At 40.2% G+C, this 26,766-nt stretch overlaps 1 protein-coding gene across 3 annotated transcripts in view; it reads left to right on the top strand.

Moving 5' to 3' along the window:
* Positions 1 to 7,107: 7,107 nt before the first annotated feature.
* LOC128700637 (dentin sialophosphoprotein-like) overlaps positions 7,108 to 26,766 on the top strand; it is a 111,988-nt gene continuing 92,329 nt past the window's right edge. The window contains exons 1-2 of one of the 3 annotated variants that reach the window (XM_070097043.1): positions 7,108 to 7,235; positions 14,792 to 14,911. In XM_070097043.1, the coding sequence (XP_069953144.1) occupies positions 14,883 to 14,911 (29 nt within the window). In that variant the 5' untranslated portion in view covers positions 7,108 to 7,235; positions 14,792 to 14,882. The remainder of the gene's footprint in view (positions 7,236 to 14,791; positions 14,912 to 26,766) is intronic. The other 2 variants (XM_070097041.1, XM_070097042.1) reach the window with 2 other exon arrangements.

The raw sequence follows: 26,766 nt of genomic DNA, 5'->3' as shown, positions 1-26,766 counted from the left end.
TTCGTGTAATTAGTTGACAGGGTGTATCAGGGAGATAAGATGTTTTCTGATGGTAGTTTTGAAGGTGATGAATGTGTCTACAGTTTTAGAATTTTCAGGTAGGGTGTTCCAGATTTTAGGGCCTTTGACATACATTGAATTTTTGTAAAGGTTTAGTCGGACATGGGGAATGTCGTAGAGATGTTTGTGTCTGGTGTTGTGCCTGTGGGTTCTGTCGCAACTATCAAGAAAGCGTTTTAGGTCAAGGTTAATATTGGAATTTAAGGTCCTGTAGATGTAGATTGCACAGTAGTAAGTGTGGATGTACTGAACAGGGAGTAAGTTTAGATCTATGAAGAGTGGGGGGGGGGGGGTGTTGCCAGGGATGGGATTTAGTGATTATTCTTACTGTGGCTATTTGTTGGGTTATTATGGCTTTAGGTGTGTTGCTGCAGTTGAACCCCAAGCACAGATAGCATAGGTGAGGTATGGATATATAAGTGAATGGTATAGTGTGAGAAGGGCAGTTTGCAGCACGTAGTATCGTATCTTGGAGAGGATCCCAACCGTTTTGGATACTTTTTTTGTTATGTGTTGGATATGGGTGCTGAAGTTCAGGTTGTTGTCGAGGTATAGGCCTAGGAATTTGCCCTCATTATGCCTGGCAATTAGAGTGTTGTCGATCTTAATGTTAATTTGCGCATCTCCTGCTCTGCTACCAAACAATGTAGTAGGTTTTGTCAGTGTTAAGCGTAAGTTTATTGGCTGTCATCCAAGTCAATATTTTGATCAGCTCCTCATTAACAATGGTGTTGAGGGTGGCAAGATTAGGGTGAGAGATGACATAAGTCGTGTCGTCAGCAAAGAGAATGGGGTTCAGGTGTTGAGATACGTTTGGAAGATCATTGATGTATATGAGGAAGAGCAGGGGACCAAGGACACTTCCCTGCGGAACTCCAGTATCAAGTGGCTGTGTTGTTGATGCTGTGTCTTTAATGGTGACATACTGATACCTATTAGTAAGGTAAGATTTGAAATATGCAAGCTCATGGCCTCTTATACCATAATGGTCAAGTTTGTGGAGTAGGATGCCATGGTCTACTGTGTCAAAAGCTTTTCTTAGGTCAATAAAAATTCCTAGTGGATATTCCTTATTTTCCAATGCTGTGTAAAGCAGATCTAGCATTTTTATGATTGCATCGTTAGTGCTTTTATTTTTCCTGAATCCAAACACATACGTACATATATACACTCCTACAGTACATGCATACATTCATTCCATACATATATACGTACAATTATACATACATTATGTGCATATATGCATGCTTACATTATGTGCATATATGCATGCGATGTATTGGAGGCAGGAACCATACATAGTTTTAAGACAAGGCATGATGAAGCTCATGGAGCAGGGAGAGGGAGGACCCAGTAGCGGTCAGTTAACCCTTTCAGGGTCCGTCCCGTAGATCTACGGCTTTACGGTGAGTGTCCAAACCGTAGATCTACGCCATGAGCTCAGCTCACTCTGATAAACTGTGAGTGGTACATTTGGGCCTAGATATGAGAGAATACATCTATGTGGAATGTGTGCACCACATAAAACAGATCCTGCAGCACACTGTGTATAATGAGAGAAAAAAACTGAAATCATGATTTTTCGATTAAAACAGCAACTTTGCAGTGTTTTTTCGTATGTTTTTTATAGTTGTATTTGCGATTTCTTGGTCTCATTTGATAGAATGGAAGACATATTACAGAAATAGAGATGATTTTGATTGGTTTTAGCACTGGAAATGGCTTGAAACTGAGCTCAAAGTAGCGGAAATGTTAATTTTTTGCCGATATTCAAGAGTAAACAAACGACCTCACACATCTAATACACGTCAGCTGGTGGGTCTAATATACATTCAGAAATATGGTAATGATATTTATACAATTATTACAGTATTGCATAACAGTAAATCTTCTATTTTTTGGTGTGAATAAAAATTCATTATGTGAATAAAAAATCAAAATGGAATTTATTTGTAAAGCCTCAAAACATAACTAATGAACAGAGGAAATGTTAGTTTAGTGCCAGGAATGCCTACATTGTTTATTCTGGACCCTATTTTGAAATTGGAATATTTTGAACTTTGTGTTAAATTGGCCAAATTAACAATTTCCGATCACTTTATTTTGTAGTTGAAACAGTTGACTTGGCGATTTCTTGTGCTCAATCGATAGAATAGAAGTAATACTAGTGAAATAGCTAAGAATTTGGTTGATTGGAATAATGTAATTGGCCTAAAATAGGAGTCAAAGTCGGCAAAATCGCCGATTCGTAAATATCATTGACACATCAAAATTCGCGAGAGCATAATTTCGTCAATTTTCCACCAAATTTCGTACTTTTTGTTTTATTACCTTCACAAAAAGATTCTCTACGATTTCATAAGAAAAAATAAATTTTTTTTTTGAAAATTCTTGGACACTGGTGCGTGACTCCAGATTTGGGCCTTGGACCCTGAAAGGGTTAAGAGGAGGGGCCAGGAGCTGAGTCTCAACCCCTGCAACCACAATTAGGTGAGTACATATATGCAGCCTCTCCTCACTTAACGATGGAGTTCTGTTCCTAAGACCTTGTCGGTAAACGAATTCATCGGTAAGTGAGGAGCATACTATGTATAATGATAATTGGTCTGTGTCAACCCTCTTTGACATTGTTTTAACCCCTTCAGGGTCCAAGGCCAAAATCTGAAGTGGTGCTCCAGTGTCCAAGAAATTTTGAAAAAAAAAAAAAAAATATTTTTTTTCTTACAGAATTAAAGAGCATATTTTTGTGAAGGTAATAAGACAAAAACAAAATTCTGATCAGTACTTACCGAGATACAGTGCCAAGAAGTTTGTCAAAAATGATGTGGTGGCGGCAACATCGACGAATTCCACATACGCGCATTACATTATTTTGCTTTTTTTTTTTTTTTTTTTTTTTTTCTATTCCTACTAACATTTGGGGCCTGAGAGACCAATACTGTATATAATGTATATATATAAACTCACTATATTGAACACAATAACTGCACTAAAGTTATTATCATATTATTGTTTACCACTGTTGTTTATTACAATAAACATGCACAAATCTTGTATAATACTAATGTTCTATCATATATTTACATATTTACAATCACTGGACATGGTTTTAGAACTGCTGGAACTTGTGGAACTCCTTGAAACAAGGCACCATGCACAGAGGCACCTTACATTCCTCACACATAAACCGAGTGTCTTTGTGTCTTTGTTGCCGTCGTTTTGTTTGTTCACAGACGATGCATCTCTTCTGAGCAAATTTCTTCTGAGTTGAAGGAAGTTGTATTATGAAATGATCACCTTCCCTCCTCAAACGCTTGGGTATATCCTGAGGAATTCGAGGACCGTGTTGTATAGCAGGTGTTCTTACCTGGTACTTCATTATGAGTTGTCTGACAACAGACAAACAAAATTCACCATACGGTGGTCTGTTGCCAGTCTTTATTTGGTACATATTATATGCATTGAGCATTGAAATGTCCATGAGATGAAAGAAAAGTTTCATGTACCACTTGTAACTCTTACGAACACAGTCAACAAAACCAATCTGCATGTCACATTTGTCAACCAAGCGCATGTTTTGTGTATAATCAATCACTGTCACTGGTTTTCGAATACATTCATTAGTCACTCGATCAACTTTGCCACTGTCTTGCATTTCATTACGGTGAATGGTTGTCAACAATGTGACATCTCGTTTGTCATGCCACCGTAATGCCATGATGTCACTGGCAGTAAACACCTGCACGTCATCACCACGAGCACCTGCGTTGAGCCTGGGCATATGTTTACGATTAGAATGCACTGTGCCACACACATCTGTCTTGTTCACTCGCATGAAATCACTGAGTAATGGGCTTGTGTACCAGTTATCGGTATATAATGTATGCCCCTTACCAAGATAAGATGCCATCATGTTTCTCACTACGTCACCTGAGATACCCAATAACATCTTGGTATCTTTCAATGTTTTACTGCCCGTGTATACAACAATATCCAACACCAGGCCACTGTCACAATCACAGAGTACAAACAGTTTTATACCAAAGCGTTTCCTCTTGCTCGGTATATACTGCTTGAATGACAGTCTACCTTTGAACAAAATCAAAGACTCGTCAATTACAAGATTCTTGAATGGATAAAAGTATATGCTGAACTTTTGTTTGAGATACATGAAAACATTTCTAATCTTGTATAACCTGTCACTTCTGTCAGGCCTGGTTTTGTCAGAGAAGTGCAACATACGTAAGAGTAAGATAAACCTGTTCACTGGTATGATTTCACTGAAGACCGGGGTAGAAATTAGCCGATCTGTGGACCAGTATGCTTTTATATTATGCTTATAGACGTGAGGCATAAGCATTATTGTTGCAAAAAGCAAATACATTTCTGCAACAGTCATCTCTTTCCACCTGTGTAGTCTTGACTGTGGTGATAAGATCATGTTTGCCATGGTGTACTCAAAATACTTATTAGTTTCCCTGACAATAATTTCCATTAATGTCTGGTCAAAGAATAATTCAAAGAATTCCAGTTCATTGGCCGTGGTTCCAAGGGGACAAGTAGGTAGAATTCCACTTTGAGAGTCATCAAAGTGGTGAGGCTTGGGAACAAAATTGGGATTTTGCTGCCAATCCCACATACGGTTTGCTGGTGGATACTGGACATCATAGGCTGGTTGTGCGGGTGGTTGTGGTTGTGGTGGGCTGGTGGCTGGCGCTACACTTTGTCCTTGAACTGACGAGTCAGCAGCGTGGGTCCCAGCATGGCCTGGTGAGTCATGCATAGCGGTGCCACTACCATCACCACTAACACCATCCACTGATGCCTGTGGTCTATCCATGCCAAGTGTTTACCTGGAGAGAGTTCCGGGGGTCAACGCCCCCGCGGCCCGGTCTGTGACCAGGCCTCCTGGTGGATCAGAGCCTGATCAACCAGGCTGTTGCTGCTGGCTGCACGCAAACCAACGTACGAGCCACAGCCCGGCTGATCAGGAACTGACTTTAGGTGCTTGTCCAGTGCCAGCTTGAAGACTGCCAGGGTTCTGTTGGTAATCCCCCTTATGTGTGCTGGGAGGCAGTTGAACAGTCTCGGGCCCCTGACACATCATCCTCACTATCACTACCTAAAACTGGTGTTGGGCCACGGGATGTATTCCGGGATGTACTCCGTCCCCTGGGCACAGCGTAGGGTACACTACCCGAGTGCATGCGGCGGCGAACATACCGACGCTTCACTGGTGAATGATTCCTCACTATCACTACTCGAATGATCGTCGAGCGCAATAAAATCACAGTCCACGTCACTATCATCATCATTACTGAAGTCAGAGGCCTGGCCACGTGAAAATATTAGTTTTCTCTTGCGATGAGGAACAACCGACCGTGAGTCACGAGTGCCCACACCAGAGGTAGAAGGTTGAGGATCGTCAGGGTTTTCTGCACTATTATCGATATCCTGGTCATTCTTTTCGGTCACTAACTGATCAAAGCCGTAGAATTCGTCTTCATTTCCACTTCCATCAGTGTCAGAACTATCAGATAGGAAGAGGAGAGTCCCAATTTTCTGGGGAGTGAGAGCTGACTTGCGACGAGGCATGGTGAACAAGGGTAACTGAGCCGGCGTTCCCACATTGCTATGTGGGCGCCTAGATTTTTTGTTTATGGCGCACACCCACCACGCAGACCCGTTCTCTCACATGTAGGCCTATGAGCGTTTTCGCGCTAAATTTGACGGCACTAGAATTTTGGCGTAGATCTACGGTTTGGACACTCAACGTGAAGCCGTAGATCTACGGGATGGACCCTGAAAGGGTTAATGTCACCTTTGCACCATTTATAGCATTTCTAGTATATTTTTAAATGTTTATACAGTAGTGTACTGTATATTGTAATAAACAGAATAGAGGAAATCAGCTCTAACATACATTATTTAGCAATGAATACTGGTCAAAGAACCCATTGTAAGTCTGAGTCGTTGTTAAACGAGTACGTCGCTAAGTGAGTTGAGGTTGTATTATACAGGAGAGCCCCACATATACAGCACCCTCTTTTTAGTGTTCCACATTTTCATTGGCTTTCAATTGAGCAATTGTTCATTATGTTTGGTACTTTTACCACTTTTTCACCATTATCACCATTTTGTACAACAATTGCATAAGGGAAAGATGACCGACTCCATCATTTAAGGTAAATATTGTATTGTATGCACTGTATTGTATGTCAGGTGGACCAGTTTTGAAAATCATTCCCACCTGACCATCTCCAATTTCGATAAAATTTTACATGAGGGTTAGAATGTATGTGAGACTAACTTTGGGAAAGTTTTAGTTCATGATATGCAATAATAGTAATGCTATGGCCCTCAGAGTGGAGGCCTGAGAAAATTTCACCGACCAATGGCACACAATCAACAGTGTTCAGGTTATTGCTGTGGCAGATCTTGAAGAGTAAAAGTTGTGTAAGTAGACATACCTATACAACTAAAACTTACATACTTTTACTTTTTTCACAGTATCCAGTCAAATTAGGCATAAAAAATATGTTGCATAAAATTGAATCTTGAATTCAGCTGCCTATATCTGTAAAGGAAAACAATATTATTTTAGTATGACATTCTTGTAGCCAGCTACCCAAGTGGACATCATCATAATCCTAAAATATCAGACTTCAAATGTTTTTAGTTCTTGTGTTACAGGTACCTAAAAATGCCCTCACAGACCTCACAGTGAATTTTAGGCCATTTTTGAAGACCAATAACAAAAAAGCAGCACAACTTATTTTCTTAAAAAACCTTTATTAGAAAGAGCAGATTCTAAACTTCAAGATATCTATTTTCTGGATAGGTGTTTTGCTCTTGATGGAAGAAAACAGGCCTTAAAATAAGGTGATTTTTGGCTTGTGCAAAGTTATAATGAAAACCAGGCATTTTTCAGTTGCTGTTGTGTATAGATGTCCTTGTACAATTTTTGGTGGCGATATCAGAAATTTTAGATGCTTTCGATAATGATTATGTGAAAAGAGAAGCAGTGAATGAGCTTTTCACGTTTGTCAACTGCATCTTTTTTTATTTCAGTGGTATGGGCTCGAGTGCAAGGAGCACTGTGGTGGCCAGCAATGGTTGATATTGATCCTGACTACAAAAAATATATGTGGCTCAATGACATTGCTACATCACCAGTAAGATGCGAAACAGATAAATAAGACATGCAGTAGTTAGGTATCTTCATTTGAAAATATTTCCCCTACACAGTAGTCTTCATCAGTTGACAACAGAGGTGACTAAATATGAAGAACCAGCAGTGGAAAGGGAAAGATGACATGATCAGTGCATCAACCTCAAAAAATTAGTTTGAAGAAGTGGTTTCAAGGTTGATGGACTGATCACATCATCTTTCCTTCTACACTGTTAATTCTCCATATTTATTTCTGTGTCAGAATAAAAATACATAACTGTTGCACATGTCTCATTTATCTACTTTTCAGTATTGTATCTCATTATTATATCAATATGATGCATAATATAAAGCTATTTGATATTTGGTACTGAAGCTAGAATATTCCATCCTTTCATAAACCATAAACATTTCATTCTTATGTATAATACTCTATAGCCTTTATAATATGAATACCAAAAATAGGAAGCATTAGGAAGAAAACATATTATGAATTATGTAGCGAATAAAGTAGTTAATAGAATTTTTTTTTTTAACACATTGGCCGTTTACCACCAAGGCAGGGTGACCCAGAAAGAAAGAAAAACCCTAAAGAAAGAAAAATACTTTCATCATCATTCAACACTTTCACCATCACTCATACATAATTAGGTGAGTACTGTCTTTGAAGAGGCATTCAGATATGACAGTTTAGAAGTCCCTCCAAACTGCCAATATCCCAAACCCCTCCTTTAAAGTGCAGGCATTGTACTTCCCATTTCCAGGACTCAAGTCCGACTAACCAGTTTTCCTGAATCCCTTCACAAAATATTACCCTGCTCACACTCCAACAGCTCGTCAGGTCCCAAAAACCATTTGTCTCTATTCACTCCTATCTAACATGCTTACGAATGCTTGCTGGAAGTCCAAGCCCCTCGCCCACAAAACATCATTTACCCCTTCCCTCCAATCTATTCGAGGATGACCCCTACCCTGCCTTGATTTCCCTACAGATTTATACACTCTCCAAGTCATTCTACTTTGTTCCATTCTTTCTAAATGACCAGACCACCTCAACAACTCCTCTTCAGTGCTCTGACTAATACTTTTAGTAACTCCACACACACCTCCTAATTTCCACGCTCCAAATTCTCTGCATAATATTCACACCACACCAGATATAAACGACTATTGGCAGAAAGGTGGGCTAGTGCAAAGATGAGTAGTGGGGGGGTTGAAGAGGGTTGGAATAGTTTTAAAAATGCAGTTTAGAATGTGGGGCAGAAGTTTGTGGTTATAGGAGGGTGAGGGCAGGAGGAAAGAGGAGTGATTGGTGGAATGATGAAGTAAAGAGTGTGATAAAAGAGAAAAAGGTAGCTTATGAGAGTTTTTTAAAGCAGAAGTGTTATAAGAAGAGCAGAGTATGTGGAGAGTAAAAGAAAGGTAAAGAGAGTGGTGAGAGAGTGCAAAAGGAGAGCAGATGATAGAGTGGGAGAGGCACTGTCAAGAAATTTTAATGAAAATAAGAAAAAATTTTGGAGTGAGTTAAACAAGTTAAGAAAGCCTAGGGAAAGTATGAATTTGTCAGTTAAAAACAGAGTAGGGGAGTTAGTAGATGGGGAGATGGAGGTATTAGGTAGATGGCAAGAATATTTTGAGGAACTTTTAAATGTTAAGGAAGAAAGAGAGGCAATAATTTCATGCACTGGTCAGGGAGGTATACCATCTTTTAGGAGTGAAGAAGAGCAGAATGTAAGTGTGGGGGAGGTACGTGAGGCATTACGTAGAATGAAAGGGGGTAAAGCAGCTGGAACTGATGGGATCATGACAGAAATGTTAAAAGCAGGGGGGATATAGTGTTGGAGTGGTTGGTACTTTTGTTTAATAAATGTATGAAAGAGGGGAAGGTACCTAGGGATTGGCGGAGAGCATGTATAGTCCCTTTATATAAAGGGAAAGGGGACAAAAGAGATTGTAAAAATTATAGAGGAATAAGTTTACTGAGTATACCAGGAAAAGTGTACGGTAGGGTTATAACTGAAAGAATTAGAGGTAAGACAGAATGTAGGATTGCGGATGAGCAAGGAGGTTTCAGAGTGGGTAGGGGATGTGTAGATCCAGTGTTTACATTGAAGCATATATGTGAACAGTATTTAGATAAAGGTAGGGAAGTTTTTATTGCATTTATGGATTTAGAAAAGGCATATGATAGAGTGGATAGAGGAGCAATGTGGCAGATGTTGCAGGTATATGGAATAGGTGGTAAGTTATTAAATGCTGTAAAGAGTTTTTATGAGGATAGTGAGGCTCAGGTTAGGGTGTGTAGAAGAGAGGGAGACTACTTCCCAGTAAAAGTAGGTCTTAGACAGGGGTGTGTAATGTCACCATGGTTGTTTAATATATTTATAGATGGGGTTGTAAAGGAAGTAAATGCTAGGGTGTTCGGGAGAGGGGTGGGATTAAATTTTGGGGAATCAAATTCAAAATGGGAATTGACACAGTTACTTTTTGCTGATGATACTGTGCTTATGGGAGATTCTAAAGAAAAATTGCAAAGGTTAGTGGATGAGTTTGGGAATGTGTGTAAAGGTAGAAAGTTGAAAGTGAACATAGAAAAGAGTAAGGTGATGAGGGTATCAAATGATTTAGATAAAGAAAAATTGGATATCAAATTGGGGAGGAGGAGTATGGAAGAAGTGAATGTTTTCAGATACTTGGGAGTTAACGTGTCGGCGGATGGATTTATGAAGGATGAAGTTAATCATAGAATTGATGAGGGGAAAAAGGTGAATGGTGCGTTGAGGTATATCCGGAGTCAAAAAACGTTGTCTATGGAGGCAAAGAAGGGAATGTATGAAAGTATAGTAGTACCAGCACTCTTATATGGTTGTGGAGCTTGGGTGGTAAATGCAGCAGCGAGGGGACGGTTGGAGGCAGTGGAGATGTCCTGCTTAAGGGCAATGTGTGGTGTAAATATTATGCAGAAAATTCGGAGTGTGGAAATTAGGAAAAGGTGTGGAGTTAATAAAAGTATTAGTCAGAGGGCAGAAGAGGGGTTGTTGAGGTGGTTTGGTCATTTAGAGAGAAAAGATCAAAGTAGAATGACATGGAAAGCATATAATCTATAGGGAAAGGAAGGAGGGGTAGGGGTCGTCCTCGAAAGGGTTGGAGATAGGGGGTAAAGGAGGTTTTGTGGGCAAGGGGCTTGGACTTCCAGCAAGCGTGCGTGAGCGTGTTAGATAGGAGTGAATGGAGACGAATGGTACTTGGGACCTGACGATCTGTTGGAGTGTGAGCAGGGTAATATTTAGTGAAGGGATTCAGGGAAACCGGTTATTTTCATATAGTCGGACTTAGAGTCCTGGAAATGGGAAGTACGTACAATGCCTGCACTTTAAAGGAGGGGTTTGGGATATTGGCAGTTTGGAGGGATATGTTGTGTATCTTTATATGTGTTTGCTTCTAAACTGTTGTATTCTGAGAACCTCTGCAAAAACAGTGATAATGTGTGAGTGTGGTGAAAGTGTTGAATGATGACGAAAGTATTTTCTTTTTGGGGATTTTCTTTCTTTTTTGGGTCACCCTGCCTCGGTGGGAGACGGCCGACTTGTTGAAAAAAAAAAAAAAAAAAACATTACCCTTAGGATAAAAGAGAGTGCAAAAATTATAGGGGAATAAGTCTGTTGAGTATATCTGGTAAAGTGTATGGTAGAGTTATTATTTAAAAAATTAAGAGTAACACAGAGAGTAGGATAGCAAATGAACAAGAAGGCTTAAGGAAAGGTAGGAGGTGTGTAGACCACACCCCTTACCTGTTTACAGTTTACCTGGAGTTTACCTGGAGAGAGTTCCGGGGGCCAACGCCCCTGCGGCCCGGTCTATGACCAGGCCTCCTGGTGGATCAGAGCCTGATCAACCAGGCTGTTGCTGCTGGCTGCATGCAAACCAACGTACGAGCCACAGCCTGGCTGGTCAGGAACCGACTTTAGGTGCTTGTCCAGTGCCAGCTTGAAGACTGCCAGGGGTCTGTTGGTAATCCCCCTTATGTATGCTGGGAGGCAGTTGAACAGTCTCGGGCCCCTGACACTTATTGTATGGTCTCTTAACGTGCTAGTGACACCCCTACTTTTCATTGGGGGGATGTTGCATCGTCTGCCAAGTCGTTTGAAACATATAGGTGAACAGTATTTAGATAAGGGTAAAGAGGGCTTTGTGGCATTTATGGATTTAGGAAAGGCATATGACAAGGTGAATAGGGGGGCAATGTGGCAGATGTTGCAGGTGTATGGTATAGGAGGTAGGTTACTGAAAGCAGTGAAGAGTTTTTACGAGGTTAGTGAGGCTCAGGTTAGAGTATGTAGGAGAGAGGGAGATTATTTCACAGTAAAAGTAGGCCTTAGACAAGGATGTGTGATGTCACCCTCGTTGTTCAATATATTTATAGATGGGGTTGTAAGAGAAGTGAATGCTAGGGTCTTGGCAAGAGGTGTGGAGTTAAAAGATAAAGAATCAAACACAAAGTGGGAGTTGTCACAGTTGCTCTTTGCTGATAAGATAAGATAAGATAAGATAAGATTTCGTTCGGATTTTTAACCCCGGAGGGTTAGCCACCCAGGATAACCCAAGAAAGTCAGTGCGTCATCGAGGACTGTCTAACTTATTTCCATTGGGTCCTTAATCTTGTCCCCCAGGATGCGACCCACACCAGTCGACTAACACCCAGGTACCTATTTACTGCTAGGTGAACAGGACAGCAGGTGTAAGGAAACGTGTCGAATGTTTCCACCCGCTGGGAATCGAACCCGGGCCCTCCGTGTGTGAAGCGGGAGCTTTAGCCACCAGGCAACTGTAGATAATAATGTAGACCCAAGACCTTAACGTAAGTAGTAAATAGGCCGATAATGTAGGCAAACACTAGGTTATGTTAGCCAGGGAGAACTGGCAGCCAAAGTTTCAATACTGGGGCACGGAGGTTTAAGACCACCGTGCTTTCTTCTAAGACTAGACACCATCGGAACAGCAAGTGCCGTGATCAGCAGGCAGCGCCCCCATGTGTCTTCACATACTAGACCTGGGGAAATCTGGTGGAGGCACTTCGACGTACCGTAGATGTCCTCCTCCATCAGGCCCATACAGTAAGATGAGACCTCCCTTTTTTCTACTCGATCCTGGCCAGTGTCTGGGGAAAATTGTTGGTGAGTTGAGGTGTGGGCCCTTTGTGCAGCCGGCAGTTCATGACCAGTACGTACTGGTGTCTCTTGTCAGCCTAGAAGCTTGTGTCCATTTCTGCATAGTTATGCTAGGGGATACACAGCCCCTTGGAAACAGGAATTTCTGAGGTGCAGGCAGGTCACTAATGTCGACTGAATATTGTAGGAATTAAGGCTCTCGGTTGCACGTGGTTCTGAGGGGAAGTCTACAGGGACTAAAGCTTAGGGAGGTTGAAGACCGAGACACATTCACCAACATCAAGTAAGTTAGTCCTTTATACATGCATGCAGGCGAGATTTCTTGCAACATCAGTCATTTATGAAAATCTGTCCTATAAGCCACTTGTGAGGCTGAGGTTCCGTCCTCAGGGCTCAGTGTCAACAGAGCTTGCCAGGGTAGACAACTCACATGGAGGCAGTCCAGACAAATTTTCACAACATCAATGTGTGTTGGGTCCCATAGTCCCATAACAGTTATCAGCTCGGTGACATTTGATAAATGGGTGCTCGGGGGGAACCCTGGCTTTATTTGTTTTTACTGATACACCTAAACATGTTTCTGTTTGTCTATCTATCTATCTATCTGTCTGTCTATCTTTTCCTGGAATTTTTGGATTATCGTAGGTAATTTGCACCATATATAATAACTGTGGTGAAAGAGTTGAATGATGATGAAAGTATTTTCTTTTTGGGTCACCCTGCCTCGGTGGGAGACTGCCGACTTGTTTTAAAAAAAAAAATAATAACTGTATTTATGTGTACATGTGAGACAGAGATATAGATAGACAGATATATAGATATGCAGAGATATAGATAGACAGAGATATAAACAGACAGATATAGACAGATAGAGATATACACAGAGAGACAGCCAAAGCTAGCCAGCTGGCCAGCCTGCTGAATACATAAGAACATAAGAAAGAAGGAACAGCCTGCAGCAGGCCTACTGGCCCATGCAAGGGAGGTACATGTCAACCCCCCCCCCCCAGCTTAGACCAATGACCCACCTAGTCAGGTCACATCCATTGAAGGAAGGAGCATGACATCAGATCTAGTAGCACAAGCTAGTCAGGTCCAACTCACACCCACCCACACTCACTCATGTATTTATCTAACCTATTTTTACTTTCCTCTTAAAATGGGAGTGTTAATGTGACATGGCATCAGTGAATCCTCAGTGTTTGCCACGCTGTTTGCTCTAGCTGGCGCTCAATTGAACTGGTGCTCCCAGATTTTTTTAATACTGCACACACAGAGTGCACAGACCCATTCTTTCATATCTAGGTGACTCAAGCCTGTTGTGCCAAATTTGAAGGAATGAAAAATAAAACGTTGATCTACATTTGGAGCGCTACGCGTGCAAACGTAGATCTACGTTTGGACAGTTTAAGGGTTAAACAATCTCAGACATAGAGTACCACCCCACCCCCCTTACCGATACTTCTGTCTGCTTGAAACAGTTTTAAACCCTGAATGTGACATTCAGCAGGCATGTCTGATTTTTCACATTAAACCATGTCTCAGTTATAGCAAAAACATCAATGTTACCTGCACCTTTAGCTAATCCCAATTTGTCCATCTTATTTTTCGCACTACGTGTATTGGTATAAAATATGTTTAGAAAATCTCCCTTCCCTTTTCTCTTCCTACTGATTTCTGTTCCTCCACTATACTTGTTACTGCCCTTGTCACCTAGTGCCACTGCTGACAAATCTGCTCCCAAATATCTGAACACATTCACCTCTTCCATACTCCCTCCCCCCAATATGATACCCAATATGTATTTCTTCACCTAACTCATTTGATACCCTCATCACCTTACTTAAATCTACGCTCGCTTTCAACTTTCTTTACACACCCTCCCAAACTCGTACACTAACCTTTGCAACTTCTCTTTAGAATCACTCAAAAGCACAGTATCATCAGAAAAAAGTAACTGTGGCAACTCCCATTTTGTATTTGATTCCCCATAATTTAATCCCACCTCCTCTCCCCGTCACCCAAGCATTTACTTCTTTTACAACCCCATCTATAAATATATTAAACAACCATGGTGGCATTACATGCCCCTGTCTGAGGCCTACTTTTACTGGAAAGTAATCTCCTCTCCTAACCTGATCCTCACTATCCTTATAAACACGCTTTATAGCATTTAGTAACTTACTACCTATTCTATACACTTGCAACATCTGTCACATTTCTTCCCTATCCACCCTATCATATGCCTTTTCTAAATCCATATACAATTTTGTACATTAAAAGGCTCATTCTTGGTTGCTAATACAGTATAACCTTATAAGCCATTGACTTGTTTAGCACTATTAAAATACAACACAGCAGAAATTAATAATCACATTTTTTTCTTCTCCAGATTTCCTACCATGTGACATTCTTTGGGGAGCCTGTGACTCGCGCCTGGGTTACCCCTATGAATATGAAACCATTTGAAAAGAGTGATACCTATGAACGTTTTCTTATGTGTGAATCAAAGGTCAGTTCTTACTTTCATTGTTGTTCATAGTACAGTGGAACCTCTACTTACGAGTGATCCAATGTGTGAGTTTATCGAGATACGAACAGTCGCTCGGTCGATTTTTTGCTTCCAGGTGCGAGCGGGCCTCAAGGGAGGTTCCTTGACGCTGGTGAGGTGCTCTTGATCTAGGGAATTGGATCTCAGTTGTTTGTTGGACTATCTTATTGAAACTTGGGCAATATATGATGGAAAGATGCTTCTTAACTTACACCAAAATTGAAAGAAATTGGACCAAAATAATGGAGTTCACTTCTCAACCATTAGCCGCCCCTTAGCGGTATATTTTTGTTTGGTTTTTATGGTTGTATTCTCGTTTTTTTTTTTTGTCTCATTTGATATAATGGAAGATATATTACAGAAATAGATATGATTTTGATTGCTTTCACAATGAAAAGTACCTTGAAATTGAGCTTAAATGTTTGATTCTTTGGCGATGTTCAAAAGTAAACAAATGATGTCACTGCTCAATATGTGTCCACCTGGCCAGTCTCATACGCAGTCACGAATGGGTTGATATTTTTTATACAATTATTACAATAATGCAGTAGTCTGCATAACAGTAACTTCTATTTTTTGTGTGAATAAAATTCCAAATGATAAGCAAGAGTATTATTATAAAAATACATAGGTATGGAAGAAGTGAATGTTTTCAGATACTTGGGAGTTGACGTGTCGGCAGATGGGTTTATGAAGGATGAGGTTAATCATAGAATTGATGAGGGAAAAAAGGTGAGTGGTGCGTTGAGGTATATGTGGAGTCAAAAAACGTTATCTATGGAGGCAAAGAAGGGAATGTATGAAAGTATAGTAGTACCAACACTCTTATATGGATGTGAAGCTTGGGTGGTAAATGCAGCAGCGAGGAGACGGTTAGAGACAGTAGAGATGTCCTGTCTAAGGGCAATGTGTGGTGTAAATATTATGCAGAAAATTCGGAGTGTGGAAATTAGGAGAAGGTGTGGAGTTAATAAAAGCATTAGTCAGAGGGCAGAAGAGGGGTTGTTGAGGTGGTTTGGTCATTTAGAGAGAATGGATCAAAGTAGAATGACATGGAAAGCATATAAATCTATAGGGGAAGGAAGGAGGGGTAGGGGTCGTCCTCGAAAGGGTTGGAAAGAGGGGGTAAAGGAGGTTTTGTGGGCAAGGGGCTTGGACTTCCAGCAAGCGTGCATGAGCGTGTTAGATAGGAGTGAATGGAGACGAATGATACTTGGGACCTGACTATCTGTTTGAGTGTGAGCAGGGTAATATTTAGTGAAGGGATTCAGGGAAACCGGTTATTTTCATATAGTCAGACTTGAGTCCTGGAAATGGGAAGTACAATGCCTGCACTTTAAAGGAGGGGTTTGGGATATTGGCAGTTTGGAGGGATATGTTGTGTATCTTTATACGTATATGCTTCTAAACTGTTGTATTCTGAGCACCTCTGCAAAAGCAGTGATAATATGTGAGTGTGGTGAAAGTGTTGAATGATGATGAAAGTATTTTCTTTTGGGGATTTTCTTTCTTTTTTGGGTTGTGTGAGTGTGGTGAAAGTGTTGAATGATGATGAAAGTATTTTCTTTTTGGGGATTTTCTTTCTTTTTTGGGTCACCCTGCCTCGGTGGGAGACGGCCGACTTGTTGAAAAAAAAAAAACAAAAAAACATACGTACTAATTAATAATAATAATGAGTAATAATAATAATAATAATAATAATAATAATAATAATAATATCCTTGGACAGTTTTTATTGAAATGCCCTTCAGATGATAATGTGACAAGTGTGGAGAAAAAGCCAAAAATCATTGAATAGTAAAGTAGCATTAAAATAAAAATTGTAGCAGTTAAGTGCGTTGGAGCTTTGTAACAATGCTTGCATAACTCATTTCCAAAACATTCTGAAAAAGGACAAAACGAAATGAACTACTGACAGCATACACTGCTGTGCCCAGCATCTCTTCTCCATCTCCAAGGTAAATGCTGTATTACTACATAATTTCTTTACATTACGTATTATTATTATTATTATTATCATTGTTTTCCTTATGAAAATATGTACGTAGTGATCTAATGGAGTTTGCCTTACAAACACTCCATTTTCTGTTATAATAAAAGCATGGGAAGATACAGTGGAACCTCAGTTTACGAGCTTAATCCATTCCGTGACCTTATTTGTATCCTGATTTGTTCATATGCTGAGTCAATTTTCCTCATTTAAATTAACTGAAATGCAATTAATCTATTCAAGCCTCTCGGGAGGCATGACAAAATAACGCTAATACCAACTCTACCGCTTATTTATCACAATTCATCTAATATAACATAATAAGCAATATTAATAACATAGAAACATGATATATACTCTAGAATGAGTAAAATATGCCATAATACGGCGAGTGATGGCAACACCAGCAGCTGCAGAAAGCATCCGCCATTTACTCTCCCACTCTAGTATCTTCCTAGTCCATAACCCCACACCTAACTTGTGTTTATCTCCCCTCAAGGTAGGTTCCTTGATGCTGGTGAGGGGCTCTTGATCTAGGGAATTGGATCTGTGCTCCAGTTCCCTGAATTGAGCCTGAATACCTTCCACCCCCTCCCCCACATGCGCTGTATAATCCTACGGGTTCAGCGATCCCCCATGATGATAATAATTATAATAAAAGTGTGTATCTATGATTAGTGGTGAGGTTGTCACATATGTAACCACAGGTGTGGTCAAGACCGATGTAGTATATACGTATGGGTGAAGAGGCCATTACTGTGGCCACAGTGGTGGTGGTGGTGGTTACAGCCAGCTGCCTCTCTCTCTGCTGCTGCCTTTGTTTCTCTAGCTTTTTACATAGTTTCTAATCACTTCTTGCTGATCATACACAAATACTGTCCCTTAGGGCGAGGCATTGTGTAAGAAATTTGTACAATATATGACAAAATTACGCATCCCAAGGGTCTGCTGCGGTCACTCAGAACAGCGCAATCTCTTCCTTTTGACCTTTGGTCGGCACTGAGATAGCCGTGGTCTAGCAGTATCTGCAAGCCACCCAGAGGGTTATCAATTTGTATTTTGAAGCATTTGGCACAAAAAATATGAAAAAATTATGAAAAATGTCTAAAAATGACAACATATTATTATTATTGTTATATTGTATTGCTATTATTATTGTTATAATTAATATTAATAATATTATTATTATTATTAATTTAGGGAACTGGAGCACAGATCTAATTCCCTAGATCAAGAGCCCTTTGCCATGTATGTACTAATAATAATAATAATTATTATAACAATAATAATAATAATACAATATAATAGCAATAATAATGATAGTGGCTTTCTTTGCTCTAATCATATTATGATATGTAAACACACATTGTAACCTTTGCAAAGAAATAAATGTTTTATTTATTTATTTAAGGACTCTCCCTTGAAGGGAAAGGACGCATCCTGAAATTTCATTCATATCCAGAAGCAAAAAGTCAACCGAACAATGGTTCGTATCCTGAAAAGTTTGCATGGTGGAGCATTCGTAAGCCGAGGTTCCACTGTATGTAGTCAGGAGCATGAATGGCCGCTGTGGTGACCCTATATACCCCAACAACAAGAATGGCCGCTGCTGCACTATCACTAGCCACATACGGAATGACATATTTCATTCATTCTAGTGTATATATCATGCTTCCATGTTATCAATATTGTTTATTGTGTCATATTAGATGAATTGTGATAGATAAATAAGCCGTAGAGTTGATATTAGGGAAATGTTGAAAGTATTTTGTCATGCCTGGAATTCCACTGGAACGGATTAATTCCATTTCAGTTAATTTAAATGAGAAAAATTGACCCAACAAACAAACAAATTGAGATACAAGCAAGGTCACAGAATGGATTATATGTGTGAGTAGAAGTTCCACTGTATAAGTCTCACTTAAAGATCACGAATAACAGTTCTGTAAATTGATTTTTAACTCTGTCAGCATTAACCCTTACACTGTCCAGACCCCAAAATTAACCTTTAAACTGAGGTTTACCCCCAAATAAAAATTCCTGTGTGTATGTGTGAGAAGGTTTTGAAAAATAAAAAAAATTTCTCTTACAGAATGAGAGTGCATTTTTGCTCAGATAAAAAATCCAAATAAAAATGTTTATTTCCTTGCAAAGCTTACAATGTGTGGTTTACATGTTATAAAATATTAATTACAAAGAAAGCCACTAGCATGTCTAGGCATTTTGGGCATTTTATGGTTTGTTTACCTGGAGAGAGTTTCGGGGGTCAACGCCCCCGCGGCCCGGTCTGTGACCAGGCCTCCTGGTGGATCAGCGCCTGATCAACCAGGCTGTTGCTGCTGGCTGCACGCAAACCAACGTACGAGCCACAGCCCGGCTGATCAGGAACTGACTTTAGGTGCTTGTCCAGTGCCAGCTTGAAGACTGCCAGGGGTCTGTTGGTAATCCCCCATATGTGTGCTGGGAGGCAGTTGAACAGTCTCGGGCCCCTGACACTTATTGTATGGTCTCTTAACGTGCTAGTGACACCCCTGCTTTTCATTGGGGGGATGGTGCATCGTCTGCCAAGTCTTTTGCTTTCGTAGTGAGTGATTTTCGTGTGCAAGTTCGGTACTAGTCCCTCTAGGATTTTCCAGGTGTATATAATCATGTATCTCTCCCTCCTGCATTCCAGGGAATACAGGTTTAGAAACCTCAAGCGCTCCCAGTAATTGAGGTGTTTTATCTCCGTTATGCGCGCCGTGAAAGTTCTCTGTAGATTTTCTAGGTTGGCAATTTCACCTGCCTTGAAAGGTGCTGTTAGAGTGCAGCAATATTCCAGCCTAGATAGAACAAGTGACCTGAAGAGTGTCATCATGGGCTTGGCCTCCCTAGTTTTGAAGGTTCTCATTATCCATCCTGTCATTTTTCTAGCAGCTGCGATTGATACAATGTTATGGTCCTTGAAGGTGAGATCCTCCGACATAATCACTCCCAGGTCTTTGACGTTGGTGTTTCGCTCTATTTTGTGGCCAGAATTTGTTTTGTACTCTGATGAAGATTTAATTTCCTCATGTTTACCATATCTGAGTAATTGAAATTTCTCTTCGTTGAACTTCATATTGTTTTCTGCAGCCCACTGAAAGATTTGGTTGATGTCCGCCTGGAGCCTTGCAGTGTCTGCAATGGAAGACACTGTCATGCAGATTCGGGTGTCATCTGCAAAGGAAGACACGGTGCTGTGGCTGACATCCTTGTCTATGTCGGATATGAGGATGAGGAACAAGATGGGAGCTAGTACTGTGCCTTGTGGAACAGAGCTTTTCACCGTAGCTGCCTCGGACTTTACTCTGTTGACGACTACTCTCTGTGTTCTATTAGTGAGGAAATTATAGATCCATCGACCGACTTTTCCTGTTATTCCTTTAGCGCGCATTTTGTGCGCTATTACGCCATGGTCACACTTGTCGAAGGCTTTTGCAAAGTCTGTATATATTACATCTGCATTCTTTTTGTCTTCTAGTGCATTTAGGACCTTGTCGTAGTGATCCAGTAGTTGAGACAGACAGGAGCGACCTGTTCTAAACCCATGTTGCCCTGGGTTGTGTAACTGATGGGTTTCTAGATGGGTGGTGATCTTGCTTCTTAGGACCCTTTCAAAGATTTTTATGATATGGGATGTTAGTGCTATTGGTCTGTAGTTCTTTACTGTTGCTTTACTGCCCCCTTTGTGGAGTGGGGCTATGTCTGTTGTTTTTAGTAACTGAGGGACGACCCCCGTGTCCATGCTCCCTCTCCATAGGATGGAAAAGGCTCGTGATAGGGGCTTCTTGCAGTTCTTGATGAACACAGAGTTCCATGAGTCTGGCCCTGGGGCAGAGTGCATGGGCATGTCATTTATCGCCTGTTCGAAGTCATTTGGGGTCAGGATAACATCGGATAGGCTTGTGTTAATCAAATTTTGTGGCTCTCTCATAAAAAATTCATTTTGATCTTCGACTCTCAGTCTGGTTAGCGGCTTGCTAAAAACTGAGTCATATTGGGACTTGAGTAGCTCACTCATTTCCTTGCTGTCATCTGTGTAGGACCCATCTTGTTTAAGTAGGGGCCCAATACTGGACGTTGTTCTCGATTTTGATTTGGCATAGGAGAAGAAATACTTTGGGTTTCTTTCGATTTCATTTATGGCTTTTAGTTCTTCCCGTGATTCCTGACTCCTAAAGGATTCTTTTAGCTTAAGTTCGATGCTTGCTATTTCTCTGACCAGTGTCTCCCTGCGCATTTCAGATATATTGACCTCTTTTAGCCGCTCTGTTTTTTTTTTCCGTCGCCTGTAAAGGGAGCGCCTGTCTGTTTCTATTTTACATCTACTCCTCCTTTTTCTTAGAGGAATAAGCCTTGTGCATACATCGAGTGCCACCGCGTTAATCTGTTCTAGGCATAAGTTTGGGTCTGTGTTGCTTAGTATATCTTCCCAGCTTATATCGGTTAGGACTTGGTTTACTTGGTCCCACTTTATGTTTTTGTTATTGAAGTTGAATTTGGTGAATGCTCCCTCGTGACTAGTCTCATTTTGTCGGTCTGGGGCTCCACGCATACATGTCTGAACCTCAATTATGTTGTGATCTGAGTATATTGTTTTTGATATGGTGACATTTCTTATCAGATCATCATTGTTAGTGAAGATGAGGTCTAGTGTATTCTCCAGTCTAGTAGGCTCTATTATTTGCTGGTTTAAATTGAATTTTGTGCAGAGATTTAAAAGCTCGTGTGAGTGTGAGTTTTCATCAGAGCTGCCTCCTGGTGTTATTACTGCAACAATATTATTTGCTATATTCCTCCATTTTAGGTGCCTTAAGTTGAAATCCCCCAGGAGCAAGATGTTGGGTGCAGGAGCTGGAAGATTTTCCAGACAGTGGTAAATTTTTAACAGCTGTTCCTGGAATTGCTGGGATGTTGCATCCGGAGGCTTGTAGACTACCACAATGACTAGGTTTTGGTTCTCGACCTTTACTGCTAAAACTTCCACTACGTCATTTGAGGCATTAAGCAGTTCTGTGCAAACAAGTGACTCTGCAATGTACAGGCCAGTTGGTGAAAAAATTATCCACTAGGAAAATGATAGTTTGGATAATCAGTGTTATGGGGCTATAGGACCCAACATGTATTTATAAGTAACAGTTACTCTGGAATACCTAATTATATTGAATTGATGGGGACTCAGTTCTAAATGTCCTAAGGGTGATCAGCCCTTATGACATTTAGAACTGAGTCCCCATCAATTCAATATAATTAGGTATTCCAGAGTAACTGTTACTTATAAATACATGTTGGGTCCTATATGTTGCAGTTAGTGAAAAAATTATCCACTAGGAAAATGATAGTTTGGATAATCAGAACCTTCAAAACAAGGGATACCAAGCCTGTGATGATTCTCTTCAAATTACTTGTTCTTTCTAGGCTGGAATACTGCTGTACACTAATGGCCCTTTTCAAGGCAGTCAAAATTGCAGATAAGGAGAATATACAGAGAACTTTCACAGCATGTAAAAGTGGAATAAAGCACCTAAATTACTGGGAATGATTGAAATCCCTTAACCTGTAACCCTTGGAGTGCAGGCAAGAAAGGCACATGATAATATACACTTGGAAAATCCTAGAGGGACTAGTCCAAAATCTGGACATGGAAACCACTCCCTATGAAAGCAAAAGACTCGTTACGCGGTGCAACATATCCCCCCCAGTGAGAAGCAGGGGTGCCATGTACACTTAAGAGACAATACAATAAGTGTCAGGGGCCCAAGACTGTTCATCTGCCTCCAAACATACATAAGGGGGATTACCAGTGGACCCACAGCTGTCTTCAAGAGGGAGCTGGACAGGCACCTAAAGTCAGAACCTGTCCAGCTGGGCTGTGGTTCATACATTGTTTTGCATGCATCTGGTGGTAACTGCCTGGTTGATTAGGCCCAGATCCACAGCGAGGTCTAGTTATGGACCAAGCTGTGGAAATAAGTCACATTGACTTTACTGGGCTATCCTGGGTTAAATATACTTACTGTGCTTTGTGGCTTAATTCCACTGTTAGTATCAAGAAACTGTAATAAATTTGGAATGAATAAATCAATTTTGTGCCACTTGCATATTCTGTTTGCTAGTAGGGAAGCTAGTGGTGGAACAACAGCTCTTGGTTTCATTGTTTGTTTTTGCTGTTTAGGCGTACTAGTACATCGGACACATAGTTATTACTTTTGTAGTTAATTATGATATGCTGTGAGAACCCTCTTGACCTTAAATATTTTCAAATGTATGAATACATTGAAGACCAAGAGTTTTGTTAAGGCCAAAAATATTGGCAAGTGGCAGATTTGAAGGTATGAAAAATTGTGCATACTAGTATGTCAGACACAGTTTAAACCTTTTAGAGTCAAGATTCTTGTTCTCAAACTTGCACTCAGGGTTAAAGAATTTAAAAAAAAATTATTTTTCTTGTTAAATGATAGAGAATCTTTTTCCGAAGGTTATGAAACAAAAAGTACAAAATTTGATTGAAAGCTTACGGAATTACACTCTTGTAAAGTTAGAGGTCTCGGTGTTACGTTGGTTGTCCCTTATTACTTTGATAGTAAGGTTCTCACTACATGTTCTAGTGTGGGGTAGCTTTTTACTTAATGGCCTTATCTGTCTAGGGGTAATACTTACATTATGGCTGATCATCCTGAGTGTCTCTGATATCCTTTCACCAGCCCTCTTCACAGGTTATGTAAACTACTACTATAAAAATATAACTGTATTCTCAATAGATATGTGCAGAATATACAATTACAGCCTCACATTTTCAAAACAAAGATCTACACACTCCATAGCTGTTCTCCACATGGTGTATTCCAACAACTTTTGTCCTTCTCTCTTCTTGACATAACTCTGGGCTAACCAGTGTTTTGACACACTTTAGTCACCCTGGGTATGGTGGCCACAACTTAAATTATAAAAACTCACCCCTGGAGCACACATACTGCCCCAAAAGATAGAAGAAAGACCCAGAGATCCTGCTAGGTTGAAGGTCAGCCACAGAGAGAGAGCCTCAGTGAGAGGGAGAGAGAGAAAGACTAGCTAAGCTCCTCCCACCAAAACAAAAGACTGTTGCCAAGCACAATTCTCCAGTTACCACAATTCTACCACCCTTAATTTTACTTTTACAAAAAGAAATACAACTTTATAAACTACTTATTTAAATTGTGTGTTTATGTGTCTATAGTATAACCTATTATATTGAGAAAAATAGGTTTGACCCAGCTGCCTCTCAGTCATAAGGTTGATCAGCCCTTATGACATTTAGAACTGAGTCCCCATCAATTCAATATAATTAGGTATTCCAGAGTAACTGTTACTTATAAATACATGTTGGGTCCTATAGCCCCATAACACTCGGCGATATTTAAGCAACAGAGATTTCACCCAATTTGTGCCCTATTACATCGACAACAGCCTGAGTTTCAGCTCCCATATCCAACACATAACAAAAAAAGTATCCAAAACGGTTAGGATCCTCTCCAAGATACGATACTACGTGCCGCAAAATGCCCTTCTCACACTCTACCATTCACTCATTTATTCATACCTCACCTATGCTATTTGTGTTTGGGGATCAACTTCAGCAACACACCTAAAGCCAATAATAACCCAACAAAAAGCCGCAGTAAAAATAATCCCATTCCTGGCAACACACTCCCACACTCTTCATAGATCTAAACTTACTCCCTGTTGAGAACATCCACACTTACTACTGTGCAATCTACATCTACAGGACCTTAAATTCCAATATTAACCTTGACCTAAAATGCTTTCTTGATAGTTGTGACAGGACCCATGGAAAATGTACAGAGAACCTTCACGGCGCGCATAACGGAGATAAAACACCTCAGTTACTGGGAGCGCTTGAGGTTCCTGAACCTGTATTCCCTGGAACGCAGGCGGGAGAGATACATGATTATATACACCTGGAAAATCCTAGAGGGACTAGTACCGAACTTGCACACGAAAATCACTCACTACGAAAGCAAAAGACTTGGCAGACGATGCAACATCCCCCCAATGAAAAGCAGGGGTGTCACTAGCACGTTAAGAGACCATACAATAAGTGTCAGGGGCCCGAGACTGTTCAACTGCCTCCCAGCATACATAAGGGGGATTACCAACAGACCCCTGGCAGTCTTCAAGCTGGCACTGGACAAGCACCTAAAGTCGGTTCCTGACCAGCCGGGCTGTGGCTCGTACGTTGATTTGCGTGCAGCCAACAGTAAGAGCCTGGTTGATCAGGCTCTGATCCACCAGGAGGCCTGGTCACAGACCGGGCCGTGGGGGCATTGACCTCCAGAACTCTCTCCAGGTAAACATAACACCAGACACAAACATCTCTATGACATTCCCCGTGTCCGACTAAACCTTTACAAAAATTCAATGTATGTCAAAGACCCTAAAATCTGGAACACCCTACCTGAAAACTCTAAAACTGCAGACACATTCATCACCTTCAAAACTACCATTAGAAAACATCTTATCTCCCTGATACACCCCGTCAACTAACTACATGAAAACCACCTGGTGGGTCACACTTACACTCACTCACTCACCCATTTGACTATAAACACAGAAATACGAGTCTTAATCTTCAAATAATGAATCCTAACTAGTCATAAGTTTGCCTGTGATACTCCAATATAGAAACTATGTATTGTGCCAAAACAAAAGCATTCACATTGCTAAACTCACAAACTAGTATTTAGTCACTTACCCATAATACCAACTTACTCAATAATTTGTAATAATTTAGAGTTAAGAATTAATCTAAGTCTGCCCAAAATGCCTAGCCATGCTAGGTGTCCTAGTGACCCCCTCTGTAATTAGTATTTTATTACATGTAAACCACACAATAACCAAAATCTGTAAACCCCGCATTGTAATCGTTATAGAGAATAAACTTGGTTGATGGATTGATTGATATTTTTGACCAATTCCATTGTTTCAGTCAACCAAACTCATAGCTATTTCGCTAGTATTGCTTCTTTCTATTCACTGAGCACAGGAAACTGCCCATTTACCTGTTTCAGCTACTCAATGAAGTGATCAGAAATCAATAATTTGGCCAATTTCACACAAGATTAAAAAATTGCCAGTTTAAAAATAGGGTCCAGAATAAACAGTGTAGACTTTCCTGGCACTAAAAAACACTTACTCTGTTCATTAGTTACGTCCCTATGCCTCTCTTATATTATGCATGCTTTCTGCTTTAAATTTTTATTCATACAAAAAGTAGAAGATTTACTGTTATGCAGACTACTGCATTATTGTAATAATTGTATACATAATGTCACTACATTTCTAAATACATATTAGACTGGCCAGTTGGACACGTATTGGACGAATGATGTCATATGTGTACTCTGGAATATCGGCAAAAATCTAATATTTCTGCTACTTTGAGCTCAATTTCAAGCTACTTTCATTCCTGAAACCAATTAAAATCATCTCTGTTACTGTAATACATTTTCTGTTCTGTCAAATGAGATCAAGAAACTGAGAATACAACTGTAAAAACCATACAGAAATACACCGCACAGTCACTGTTTTAAATAATAAACATGGTCACAGTTTTTTCTCCTTTATGCATTGCTTCCTGCAGGATTTTTTTGTTTTCACAAAAAGTATTTTTGAATATATGAATATGTCTTTTGTCTTATATAAATTAGATTCACTTATAATTAATAATCTACTGTACAACTATGATATAATTAATATTCTACTGTACAACTATGACATAATTCTTAGTGTTACGTAGTCTGTAAGC

The sequence above is a fragment of the Cherax quadricarinatus genome, chromosome 56 (genome assembly GCF_038502225.1).
Source record: "Cherax quadricarinatus isolate ZL_2023a chromosome 56, ASM3850222v1, whole genome shotgun sequence".
NCBI classification, from domain to species: domain Eukaryota; kingdom Metazoa; phylum Arthropoda; class Malacostraca; order Decapoda; family Parastacidae; genus Cherax; species Cherax quadricarinatus.
The sequence above is the reverse complement of the archived record's forward strand: the minus strand, read 5'-3'. Positions and strand labels throughout refer to the sequence as shown.